Consider the following 13,602-nt stretch of genomic DNA (forward strand, 5'->3'; position numbering starts at 1 on the left):
ATTTTCTTCTTTATACTTTTCTCTGTTTTCTGATTTCTTTTGCAATAAGTATGTATAAGTTTAATAATTTTAAAAAGTTTTTTTTCAGTTTTTCCCCTGTGCTTTTCTTTTTTTTAAATGTTATTTGACATTCAAGAGTACGTGTGCAGGTTTCTTACATAGGAAAATTGTGTGTCACAGAGGTGTGGAGTACAGATTAATTAATCACTAGTAAGCATAGTACCTGATAGGTAGTTTTCTATCCTCACCCCCCTGCCACCCTCCACTCTTAAGGAGGCCCCAGTGTCTGTTGTTCCCTTCTCTGTGACTATGTATACTCAGTATTTACCTCCTACTTGTAAGTGAGAACACACTATGTTTGGTTTTCGGTACCTGTGTTAGTTTGTTTGGGATAATGACCTCCAGTACCATCCGTGTTGCTGCTAAGGACATATTGCTCATTTTTATGGCTGTGTGGTATTCTGTGGTGTAAATGTACCATATTTTTGTTTCCAGTCCACCCTTCATGAGCATTTAGGTTGATTCCATGTCTTTGCTATGGTTAATGGTGCTGTGATGAACAGATACATGCATGTATCTTTATGGTAGAACAATTTATATTCCTTTGGGTATATACCCAGTAATGGGATTGTGGGGTCGAATGGTAATTCTTTCTTAAGTTCTTTGAGAAATCGCCAAACTAGTTTCCAGAATGACTGAACTAATTTACATTCCCACCAACAGCATATAAGCACTCCCTTTTCTCTGCTACCTCACCAGCACCTTTAATTTTTTGAGATTTAAATAATGCCATTCTGACTGGTATGAGATGGTTTCTATTGTGGTTTTGATTTGCATTTCTCTAATGATTAGTGATATTGAGCATTTTTTCATATGCTTTCTGGCCGCATGTATGTCTTCTTTTGGAAAGTGTTTGGTCATGTCCTTTGCCCACTTTTTAATGAGGTTGTTTGTTTTTTGCTCTTTAAGTTGTTCAAGTTTCTCATAGATTCTGGATATTAGACCATTTTTGGATACATATATTTTCTCCCATTCTGTAGGTTGCAAATATTTTCTCCCATTCCATTGGTTGTGTGATTACTCTGTTGATAGTTTCTTTTGCTGTACAGAAGCTCTTTAGTTTAATTATGTCTGATTTGTCAATTTTTGTTTTTGTTGCAGTTGCTTTTGGCGTGTTTGTCATGAAATCTTTGCCAGAACTTTTGTCCAGAATGGTACCTCCTAGGTTATCTTCGAGGTTTTAGGTTTTACATTTGAGTCTTTAATTCATCTTGAGTTGATTTTTGTATATGCTGTATGAAAGGGGTCCAGTTTCAGTCTTCTGTATATGACTAACCAGCTACCCCAGCACCATTTATTGAATAGGGAGTCCTTTCCCCATTGCTTGTTTTTGTTACCTTGGTCAAAGATCTGGTGATTGTTGGAGTATGGCATTGTTTCTGGGCTCTCTATTCTGTTCCCTGGGTCTGTGTGTTTTTGTACCAGTACCATGCTGTAATGGTTACTGCAGCCTTATAGTATAGTTTGAAGTCAGGTAATGTGGTGCCTCCAGTTTTGTGCTTAGATTCTTTTTGCTTAGGATTGTCTTGGCTATTCAGACTCCTTTTTGATTCCATATGAATTTTAAAATAGTCTTTTCTAATTGTGCGAAGAATATCCTTGGTAGTTTGATAAGGATAGCATTGAATCTGTAAATTGCTTTAGGCAGTGTGGCCATTTCCACAATATTGATTCTTCCTATCGATGAGCATGAAATGTTTTTTCCTTTCTTTGTGTCATGTGTGGTACCTCTGAGCAATCTTTTGTAATTCTCATTGCAGAGATCTCTCACCTCCCCTAGTTAGCTGTATTCCTAGGGTATTTCATTTTCTTTGTGGCTATTGTAAGTGGAATTGCATTCTTGTATCGACTCTCATCTTGGACATTGTAGGTGTATAGAAATACTACTGATTTTTGTATATTGGTTTTGTTGTTGTTTTTGCTGTTGTTGTTGTTGTTGTTGTTGTTGTTGTTTGACCCCTCTGTTACTCAAGCTGGAGTGTAGTAACTCGATCTTGGCTCACTGCAACCTCTGCCTCCTGGGCCCAAGTGATCTTCCCACCTCAGTCTTCTGAGCAGTTGGGACTACAGATGCACGCTCCCTTGCCTGGCTAATTATTTTTGTATTTTTTGTAGAGGTGGAGTTATGCCATGTTGCTCACACTGGTCTTGAACTCCTGAGCTCAAGCGATCCTCTTGCCTCAGCCTCCCAAAGTGCTGGAATTACAGCCATGAGCCACCATGCTTCGTCTTTTTTTTTTTTTTTTTTTTTTTGCGACAGTCTCACTCTGTCGCCCAGGCTGGAGCAGTGGCATGATCTCACCTCTATGCAACCTCCACCATCCAGGCTCAAGCGATTCTTCTGCCTCAGCCTCCCAAATAGCTGGGACCACAGGTGCCACCATGCCTGGCTAATTTTTGTGTTTTTGGTAGAGACGGGGTCTAACCATGTTGGCCACGCTGACCTCAAATTCCTGGACTCAAGTGATATACACACCTCCGCCTCCCAGAGTGCTGGGATTACAGGTGTGAGTCACCATGCCTGGCCTGACCATTTTTGTACCTTAATTTTATATTCTGAAATGTTGCTGCAGTTGTTTATCAGAATTAGTACCTTTTGGACAGAAACTATGAGGTTTTCTAGGTTTGCAGTCATGTCATCTGCAAACAGAGATAGTTTGACTTCCTCTCTTTCTATTTGGATGCCTTTTGTTTCTTTCTCTTGCCTGATTGCTCTGGCTGGGACATGTTGAAAAGAGTGGTGAGAGAGGGCACCATTTTCTTGTTCAGGTTTTCAAGGGGAATGCTTCCATCTTTTGCCCATTCAGTGTGATGTTGGCTATGGATTTGTCATAGATGGGTTCTTATTATTTTGAAGTGTGCTCCTTCAGTGCCTAGTTTGTTGAGGGTTTTTTAACATGAAGGATGGTGAATTTTATTGAAAGCCTTTTCTGTATCTGTTGAGATGATCATGTTGTTTTGTTTTTAGTTCTGTTTATGTGGTAAATCACATTAATTGATTTGTGTATTTTTTTAGGTAATTCTTTTTTATTATTTTATTATGATTATAATAATAAATCATATAATTTAAATAATAACAATAAATTAATTTAAATTATAATATAAATTATAATAATATAATTATTAAATATATATTTATATATCAAATATATAATATATTATAATATAAATTATAAATAATATTAAATATAATAAATTATATTATAATATAATATAAAATAATAATAAAAAATAAATTAATTATAAAAATAATTAAGTTCTAGGGTACATGTGCATAACGTGCAGGTTTGTTACATATGTATACTTGTGCCATGTTGGTGTGCTGCACCCATCAACTTGTCAGCACCTATCAACTCGTCATTTACATCAGGTATAACTCCCAATGCAATCCCTCCCCCCTCCCCCCTCTCCATGATAGGCCCCGGTGTGTGATGTTCCCTTTAATTTTTTTTTTTTTTTTTGAGACAGAGTCTTGCTCTTGTTGCCCAGGCTGGAATACAATGGTGCAATCTTGACTCACTGCAACCTCTGCCTCCTAGGTACAAGCAGTTCTCCTGCCTCAGCTTCTCAAGTAGCTAGGATTACAGGCATGTACCACCACACCCAGCTAATTTTGTATTTTCAGTGGAGATGGGGTTTCACCACACTGGTTAGGCTGGTCTCGAACTGCTGACTTCTTGTAATCCATGGGCCTCAGCCTCCCAAAGTGCTGGGATTACAGGCATGAGCCACTGTGCCGAGCCAATTGATTTGTGTATATTAAACCAACCTTGTATCCCAGGGCCCACTCGATCATAAAACATTAGCTTTTGGATGTGCTGCTGAATTTTGTTTGCTAGTTTTTTGTCAAGGATTTTTGCATCTGTGTTCATCCATGATATTGGCCTGAAGTTTTCTTTTTTGTTTGTTTGTTTGTTTGTTTTTGTGAAGTTTTCATTTTTTGTTGTGTCTCCCAGGTTTTGGTGTCAGGATGATGCTGGCCTCAAACACTGAGTTAGAGAGGAGTCTCTTTTTCTTAAATATTTGGAATAGTTTCAGTAAGAATGGTATCAGATCTATATACATCTGGTAGAAATCAGCTGTGAATGACTGTGTCTGGTCCTGGCCTTTTTTTCGTTGCTAGGCTTACTCATTCAATTTTACAACTTATTATTGGTCTGTTCAGAGATTCAGTTTCTTCCTGATCCAATCTTGGGAGGTTGTATGTTTCCAGAGATTTATTCATTTTTTCTACGTTTTCTAGCCTTTGTGCATAGAGAGGTGTTCATAGTAGTCTCTGAGTGTTCTCTGTATTTCTCTGGGTTTGGTGGTAATGTCCCCTTTGTTATTTTTGATTGTGTTTATTTGGAGCTTGTATCTTTTTTTTTTCTTCATTAGTCTAGCTGGTTATTATGTGAGTTTTATTTATTCTTTCAAGGAACTAACTCTTGGACTTGTTGATCTTTTATATGCTGTTTTCACGTCTCAGTTTCCTTCAGTTCGGCTTTGATCTTGGTTATTTCTTCTGTTAGCTTTGTGGCTGGTTTCCTCATGTTTCTTTAATTCAAGGCATGAAGTTAGGCTGTTAATTTGAGGTCTTTCTAACTTTTTGCTGTGGGTGTTCAGCGCTATAAACTTTTCTCCTAACACTGCTTTAGCTATGTCCCAAAGTCTCTGGCATATTGTATCTTTGATCTCATTAGTTTCAAAGAATTTCTTGAATTCTGCCTTCATTTTATTGTTTACCCAAAGTCATTCAGGAGCAGGTTGTTTAACTTCCATTAAATTGTATGCTTTTGAGTGATTTTTTAGTATTGATTTCTATTTTTATTGCACTGTGGTTGAAGAGTGTGGTTGATATGGTTTCCATTTTTTTCAGTTTGCTGAGAATTGTTTTATGGCCAATTATGTGGTCAGTTTTAGAGTATGTGCCATGTGCAGATGAGAAGAATGTATATTCTGTTGTTTTGGGGTGGAGAGTTCTGTAGATGTCTATTAGGCTTATTTAGTCAAGTGTCCAGTTTGGTTCTGGAATGCCTGATCCAAACTGATTCTTAATTTTCTCCCTTGATGATCTGTCTAATAATGTCAGTAGAGTGTTGAAGTCTCCTATTATTATTGTGTGGTTACTAAGTCTCTTCATTGATCTCTAAGTATTTGCTGTTTGAATCTGGATGCTTCTGTGTTTGGTGCATATATATTTAGGATAGTTAGGTCTTCTTGTTGAATTGAACCCTTTAGCATTATGTAATGCCCTTGTTGGATGTGCTGCTGGATTTGGTTTGCTAGTATTTTGAATGATCCAAAAATCACTCAAAAACATACAATTTAATGGAAGTTAACCTGCTTCTGAATGACTTTGGGTGAACAATAAAATAGAGGCAGAATTCAAGAAATTCTTTGAAACCAATGAAATCAAAGATGCAATATACCAGAAACTCTGGGACATAGCTAAAGCAGTGTTAGGGAGAAAAGTTTTTTTAGTTTTTTATTTTTAATCTTTATTTTATTCAGATAAAACTGTGTTTTATCTGAAATTAGAACAGCAACCTCTGCTTTGTTGATTTTTTGTTTGCATGGTAGATTTTTCTCTGTCTCTTTACCTTGAGTCTGTGGGTTTGATGGGTTTCTTGCATTTATGTGTGATGGGTCTCTTGATGACAGCATACAGTCGGGTCTTACTTCCTTATCCAACTTGCCAGCCTGTGCCTTTTAACTGGGGCATTGACCCATTTACATACAAGGTTAATATTGATAGGTGAGGATTTATCCTGTCATCATGTTGTTACCTGGTTGTTATGCATACTTAATTGTGTGGTCGCTTTATATTATCAGTGATCTATGCACTTAAGTGTGTTTTTGTGATGGCCTGTATTGGTCTTTCTTTTCCGTATTTAGCACTCCCTTAAGGAGTCAGGTCTAGTGGTAGCAAATTCCCTTAGCATTTGCTTGTCTGAAAAGGATCTTATTTATCCTTTTCTTATGAAGCTTATCTTAGTTTGGCTATATATGGAATTCTTGGTTGGAATTTTTTTCTTCAAGAATGCTGAATATAATCCCTCAGTCTCTTCTGGCTTGTAGGGTTTCTGCTGAAAGTTCCACTGTTAACCTGAGGAGGTTTCTTTTGTTGGTGACCTCCTTCTTCCTAGCTGCCTTTAACATTTTGTCTTTCACTTTGATTTTAGAGAATCTGATTACTCTGTCTTGAGCAAGGTTGTCTTTTATAGTACCTTGCAGGGGTTGTCTGCATTTCCTGAATTTGAATGTTGGCATGTCTAGCCAGGTTGGGGAAAATTTCATGAATGACACTCTATGTTTTCCATGTTTCTTGCTCTCTTTTTTAGGGATGCCAATGAGATGTAGATTTGGTCTCTTTACATAATCCCATATTTCTTGGAGGCTTTGTTTATTCTTGAATCTGTTTTCTTTATTTTCGTCTGACTGAATTATTTTGGAGAACCGGTCTTCAGACTCTGATATTCTTTCCTCTCCTTGGTTGATTTCCTGCTGTTAATATTTGTTAATGTTGTTTGCCTCTGTGTCCCCACCCAAATCCCATGTTGAATTGTAATTCCCAATGTTGGGACCTGGTGGGAGGTGATTGGACCTTGGGGGTGGATTTCCCCCCAGTGTTCTCATGATAGTGAATTCTCATGAGATCTGATGGTTTAAAAGTGTGTGGCACTTCCCCCTTCAGTCTCTCTGTCTCTTCTGCTGCCATGTGAAGATGTGCTTGCTTCCCCTTCGCCCTACCAGCATTATTGTTAAGTTTCCTGAAGCCTTCCCAGCCATGCCTTCTGTATAGCCTGTGGAACTGTGAGTCAATTAAACCTCTTTCCTTTTTTTTTTTTTTTTTGAGATAGAGTCTCGCTCTGCCGCCCGGGCTGGAGTGCAGTGGCCGGATCTCAGCTCACTTCAGCTCACTGCAAGCTCCGCCTCCCGGGTTCACGCCATTCTCCTGCCTCAGCCTCCCAAGTAGCTGGGACTACAGGCGCCCGCCACCACGCCCGGCTAGTTTTTTTTTTTTTTTTTGTATTTTTAGTAGAGACGGGGTTTCACCGTGTTAGCCAGGATAGTCTCAATCTCCTGACCTCATGATCCACCGTCTCGGCCTCCCAAAGTGCTGGGATTACAGGCTTGAGCCACCGCGCCCGGCCAAACCTCTTTTCTTTATAAATTACCCAATCTGAAGTAATTCTTTTTTTTTTTTTTTTTTGAGGCGGAGTCTCGCTCTGTCACCCAGGCTGGAGTGCAGTGGCCGGATCTCAGCTCACTGCAAGCTCCGCCTCCCGGGTTTACGCCATTCTCCTGCCTCAGCCTCCCGAGTAGCTGGGACTACAGGCGCCCGCCACCTCGCCCGGCTAGTTTTTGTATTTTTAGTAGAGACGGGGTTTCACCGTGTTAGCCAGGATGGTCTCGATCTCCTGACCTCGTGATCCGCCCGTCTCGGCCTCCCAAAGTGCTGGGATTACAGGCTTGAGCCACCGCGCCCGGCCTGAAGTAATTCTTTATAGCAGTGTAATGAACTAATAGACCTGTGATTGTGTTTTAAAATTGTTAGAGTCTTTCAACTCTATCAGATTCTTTCTTACAATTGCCATTTTGTCTTTTATCTCCTGTATTATTTTATTGTATTCCTTAGAATCCTTTTATTGGGTTTCAACTTTCTCTTGAATCCAGATGATTTTTGTTTCTATTTAGACTCTCAATTCTCTTTCTTTCATTTCAGTCATTCAGTCTGGTTAAGACCCAGTACTGGGGAATTAGTGTTGTTGTTTTTAGGTGAGAAGACACTGTGCCTTTTTGAGTTGCTAGAGTTCTTGCACTGGTTCCTTCTCATCAGTATGGGCTGATCTTCCTTCAATCTTAGAAAATGCTAATCCTTTGAATTTTTTTTTTTTTTTTTTTTTTTTTTGCTTTTGTCTTCTTTGATGCATTTGGAGGTTTGATTGTAGTATAAGGTGAGTTCAGTGAAGTCACTTCCTTTGTGAAAGATTTTAGGGAGCTAAGGCTAACCTCATCCCTCCCGCTTCATGTTCTCACTTTAGGGGGCTGACACCAGGCCCCCGGCGTTCTTGTCTGGACTCTTGAGGTTAGGAACATGCTGTACTGGAGCTTCTGAGATGTTCCCAGTCCTCTGGCCATGACATCTCCATGAGTGGTGCTAGCCAGTGCCCTTTGTCTCGGCAGTGTTAGCAGGCTATGTGCTCGTGTGTGTGTTTCAGCAGCTGTGGCAGTGTGGCTGGCAGGGTGTACAAACATCAAATGGAGTGGGGTACTGGTGGAAGCACAGCTGTGGTATGTGCTTCTACTGGTGGCAGTTGCCTCTGTCACATATTTACCTATATATCAAACTACCACACAATTTTGAAAGTTATTTGTCCAGTGTATGAGATGTTCTGTTGCTTGATATTATTGCTAATACTTGTATTGTCTGATTTAATTTAACCATTGGATGTGTGGTGGTATCTTATTGTGGTTTTAGTTTGTATTTGTTTGATGACTAATTTGAACATCTTTTTATGTGCTTTTCATCATTCACATATCTTCTTTAGAGAAGTATCTGTTCAGATCTTTCCCCCGTTTTCTTATTGACTTGTCAAGTCTCCAGAATTCTTTATAAATTTTTAATATAAATCTATCTCAGATACATGTATTATAAATACTTTTTCCTAGTCTGCAGCTTGTCTTTTTATTTTCTTAATGGTATCTTTTAAAGGGCAAACACTTTGAATTTTGATGTCCAATTTAGCAATTCTTTATTTTTTCATCATTTGCCTACCCATTGATTGTTGTGACAGTTTTCTTCTTTGTTTTTTTCGTGTCCTTCTCTGTAAAACTGAGGTAATGTGAGAGTTAAATGAATTGATACATGTAATGTACTTTGAAAATGCCTCACATTTAATAAAAATGGTATAGTGTTAACTGCCATTATTGTTACCACAACTCCTTTATCCATAAATTGTTTTTGAGGCTTTTGGATCCTGTCTGTACATCCCTGTCTCATCTCCATTGCTCTTAAAAATTTGTCATTGCCATTTTCTTTAAGGGTCTTTTGTTTAAGAAAAAGGACTAAAGTTAAGATTTTCTATATATTAGAGAAAGGATATCCTAGCATTCCATGTAGGGGATGATTTATATTACATGCCACTGTTTTGTAATCTACCAATTTACCAGTGACTTGGTTTCCTTTCATATGTGATGTTACAATGAGATTTATAGAAATTTTTGCCGTTTCCTTTCCCCAAAAGGTCTAAAGCCCACCATGAATGTCATGATTTCCCCCTTTTGTTAAGGCTCCTTTGGCCATCTCTGACGTTGGCTTCCACTGTGTTTTATGCATACCTTATATGCCTTTTAGTGTACTATGGAAAATGGCATTTTAGAGTGTGTTGTTTTTGTTGTCAGTTTTGCTAAACAGAATTTAGAGGCTGGATTTTGATTGAGGTACATTAATTGGATTAAAAATATCACAAACATAATTAGCATGAAGGCAGTAATAGTTACACCAAACTTGAGTTTCAAATGAGTATAAACTAGGTCAAGGTAAGATGTTCTTCTTAAAATACATTACAGTATGATAATGATCCACCATAGTTGTTTGAGTCAGTCTCAGAAATGGAAATATTGTCCTGATTCTGTTCTCTATTATTTTGACCAAATATTTAATCAGTCTATCATTTTCCTATTTATAAAGTGAGAGATATAGTATCTTCCTAGCAAAAATAATATTAAGCAATGAGATAGTTAGTATTTAGCAAGTGATATAGTTCTTGTTAATGAACTCAGTATAATTTTTAGTCTACGGTCCAGATCTTATCGATCATTTTTCTGAAAGTATCCCCTCCATCTGAGCTCCTCTCCTGAGCCCTGGATCAGGTACTGGGCCATCCACAAAGTCTTGCATAGTGCTGGCAATGAATAGGCAATTGGTAAGAGTGTTGTATTTCACCAAACTTTCAATTTTACCCCTGTTTCTTGTGTCTTTTTTTGTCTTTTTCCTGTGGATTCTATACACTCAAGAAATCAATATTCTTATGGAGGGAAAAAAAAGCAAACAAAAACTTACTGCAGCTGTTCTTCTTACAAGTTTCTGTCTTTATGCTTTTCACACTAAATGTTTTAAGAGAGTCGGTTATTCTTAGTTTCCCATTTATCTTTTTAGCTTTTATAATTTAGTTATTGTTAAACTGTTTTAAGATATGTCTAATAACCTTAGGCCTCATAATCTTAGTGTATTTTCACATTTTCTAGCTTTTGTGTAATATCTCCTTATAGTTTCTTCTTTGCCTCCTCTGTAACACTTTCCCAGTCTTTTTCCTCCTATCTGTCCTTTACATTTTTATTTTTCTTTGTTTTGTTTTTAGTGAATTACTCCAGATTTTATCTTCGTCTCCTTTTTCTTCAACAAAGAAGATAGCTGAGTGAGGGAGAGAGTTAGAATATTTCTAGAGCTTCATTTATTTGCCTTTAAACAGATGTTGCTTTACTGAAATGTAGCTGTGATTTTTCAGTTACGTTTTGGACATCTCCATTTTGGTATTAGCTGAATTTTTCATAGTAAAACTAACTGTCGAATATACTTGGTCCTTCATAGAAGGCAAGCTGTGTTATGTTCATCACTATATCTTAGTTGTCTAGCATAGTGCTTGGTACATAGTTGGCAATTAATACATGTTTATTATATGAACAATTGATATTCTCCTGTCACCTGAAAGTTAACATGTTCAAAATTGAGCATATTAGAATCTGGAATTTTCCTTTGCTTCTGTATCTTCCTATTGTTTGAAACGTAGATCAAATGTCCCCTCTTCTCTAAAGTTTTCCTTAATCATCACAGTCAAAAATCTGTTTCCCTATTCTCTATTGCTTTACCAAATTATACTTTTATTGTACCTTAATTCTGGATTACATTTTACTTATTTATGTACAGAGTTTGCCGCACATAAGATTGAGGTCAGGGGCTAACATCTCCAAGACAAATTGACTATTTAAAATAATGTAAGATTTTGGGAAAGGAAAGGGTTGAAAAGTGGTTTTGTGTCACTGTTCCTTCTGCATAGAATCCCCTCCCCATCTTGCTACTTTTCACTCATTCTTCAGCCTCAGCTGAGGCATTTTTTAATCCAGGTTTTTCTGAGCCTACTTTAAGTCTTGAATAGGTGACTTTTCTTTGTATTCCTCTATTATTAATTCCTTTAATAAATAATTATTGAGTGCCTTTAATGTGCAGACACTGTGCTAGACAGGCCTTTTAGAAACAAAAAGGCAGAACTTTTGTGACTGAGTATGTAATGTTTAGCTCATTATACAATTATGTATTACACAGATAAGGAAACTGAGGCTCAAATAAGTTCAGTGAGTACACTAAGGTTACCAAATTAATAAATGGGAAAGGCTGGTTTCAGACTTTGGACTTTCTGAGTCCTTGGTGTTCTTTCCATTATACTTTGGCATTCCTCAGTGAAAATGTTTTTTGAAAGATTTGAACCAAATCTTTCTAAGCTCTGGTATTTTGTTTCTTTTCCAGCACCACACAGCATTCTCTTAACCATTTACTGTTATTTAGCAAAGGGGATATGTGTAGATGGAACCCTTGCTGTCAACAAAAAGAGGATAGTTAACCTGGTACTGGGCAGAAATACTTCCATTGAATTTGTGTCTTTGAAAACTGACTTTAGCATTTGCTTTACTCAAAGGATTTATAAGCCTCCAGAGTTGTCAGGGTTCTGTGGTATCTATTGTCTATATTAATCTATGGATTTCTTTGTTTTTTTTTCCACTGGAACATTACAGCTTTCAAAATTCATAGCAAACACCCTACACTCTATTTCCATTCAACAGTATGGTGGTATGAATTTGACCCACCTCTGGCAAATACTTAAGTTAATATTTCACAAAATTCCCAAACTCCTGTTGGCAATTGATTTCCAGGCAGCTGATAAAACATTGAATTGATAGGTGTATTTTGTTTTTGTGGGTTATTCATTTTGATGTGCATACAGAAGGGTAGGGAAGGAGAAGTTGTTATGGTATAAAGACAGAGTTGGAAAAGTTGGGCTTATGTTGTTGTTTGTTTTTGTTTTGTTTTCCTGAGAATATTCTCCGTTACCCTGCAGTAAGCTGTCTACAGTCCAGGATTTGACAGCCTGCTTGCTTAATAGCCTTCAAAAACATCCACGTCCTGTCATACCTGTGCTATATTCTGACTACTTGGTACTGCTTAGAGATTAGTTTTAGGGATGTTTTATATAAGGAAACCTCTCCTCTAATGCTACCTCCTTTTGTCACCTGTTAATAGTCATGGTGTTAGGTTTATTGAAGGACTTTTGCCTCTATATTCTTTTCTTCTCAATGTTCTTTTCATTAGGAGTAATGGCCGGGCATGGTGGCTCATGCCTGTAATCCCAGCACTTTGGGAGGCCGAGGCGGGTGGATCACCTGAGGTCGGGAGTTTGAGACCAGCCTGGGCAACATAGTGAGACCTCATCACTATAAAAAGTGATTAGGAACCCCATCTCTACTAAAACGTGGAGAAACCCCGTCTCTACTAAAAATACAAAAGTAGCCGGGCTTGGTGGCGCATGCCTGTAATCCTAGCTAGTTGGGATGCTGAGGCAGGAGAATTGCTTGAACCTGGGAGGTGGAGGTTGCGGTGAGTTGAGATAGTGCCATTGCACTCTAGCCTGGGCAACAAGAGCGAAACTCCGTCTCAAAAAAAAAAAAGAAAGAAAGAAAGAATAATGATCATAACATGAAATAGTACATTCATTTGTGATTTTATATCTTACTCTTCTCAGTTTGACAAAGGAAATGTTTATAATATTAAGTTACTGATTTTTCCTGTTTTGACATCCTTAAACTTTGGGTTCTGTGGGTGTTTTGCCTGAATTAGAACTGTGGAATTAGACTTTATGATTCAAGGTTTGGGGATATTACATGTCAAATGCATGTTTTTTAATTTTTTAAAATACAGTTTTATAATTGAGAAATATAGAAACATGTATTTAGTAGACAACATTTTGCCTCACTAAAATAATTAGTATTATATTTAAATAAATTTTTAAAAATATACTTATTTCTTTTGAAAGTGTTCTCCATCACACTTGGCATTTATCTGTTTCTTTCAATGGTCTTCTCTGTTTCTTGTTTGCAGGCAGCTATCAATGGTGTAATACCCCAGGAAAATGGCATTCTACAAAGGTATGTTATAAAGTGCTTACCAGTTAAGATGACTTAGCAGAACAAAAAACAGCTAACTGTTAATTTTTTTTAGTTTTTAATAGAGCATTGATTTGGGGTATATAAGTTCATTAATATTGTTCTTTCAGATATTTCTATGTATTATATTAATTCCCTAAAGTCTCCAACTTTTAACTGTATAAAATTACTACATATTTGGTAACACCATCTTTTAAGGTGGTTTCAATTTTTAAGAAAGCTTTTCAAGCTTATTCTTTGATTTATAAGATGAAAGGAACTGAATTTTTTAAACTATTAGCACTGGCTATTGGTTTAATAACCCCAGAATATGGTTATCAAACTTAACTATACAGGCTTTAT

The 13,602-nt window shown here is 37.2% G+C and overlaps 1 protein-coding gene across 4 annotated transcripts in view; it reads left to right on the plus strand.

Moving 5' to 3' along the window:
- FAF1 (Fas associated factor 1) overlaps positions 1–13,602 on the plus strand; it is a 534,320-nt gene that overhangs the window by 167,553 nt on the left and 353,165 nt on the right. For all 4 annotated transcript variants that reach the window (XM_033226429.1, XM_033226430.1, XM_033226428.1 and 1 more), the window contains one exon: positions 13,196–13,242. Coding sequence is in view for 2 of the 4 variants with exons in the window: in XM_033226428.1 (XP_033082319.1) it covers positions 13,196–13,242 (47 nt within the window). In the remaining 2 variants the exon portion in view is untranslated. The remainder of the gene's footprint in view (positions 1–13,195; positions 13,243–13,602) is intronic.

This window comes from Trachypithecus francoisi, unplaced genomic scaffold (assembly GCF_009764315.1).
Source record: "Trachypithecus francoisi isolate TF-2019V2 unplaced genomic scaffold, Tfra_2.0 Lachesis_group12, whole genome shotgun sequence".
Taxonomy (NCBI): Eukaryota; Metazoa; Chordata; class Mammalia; order Primates; family Cercopithecidae; genus Trachypithecus; species Trachypithecus francoisi.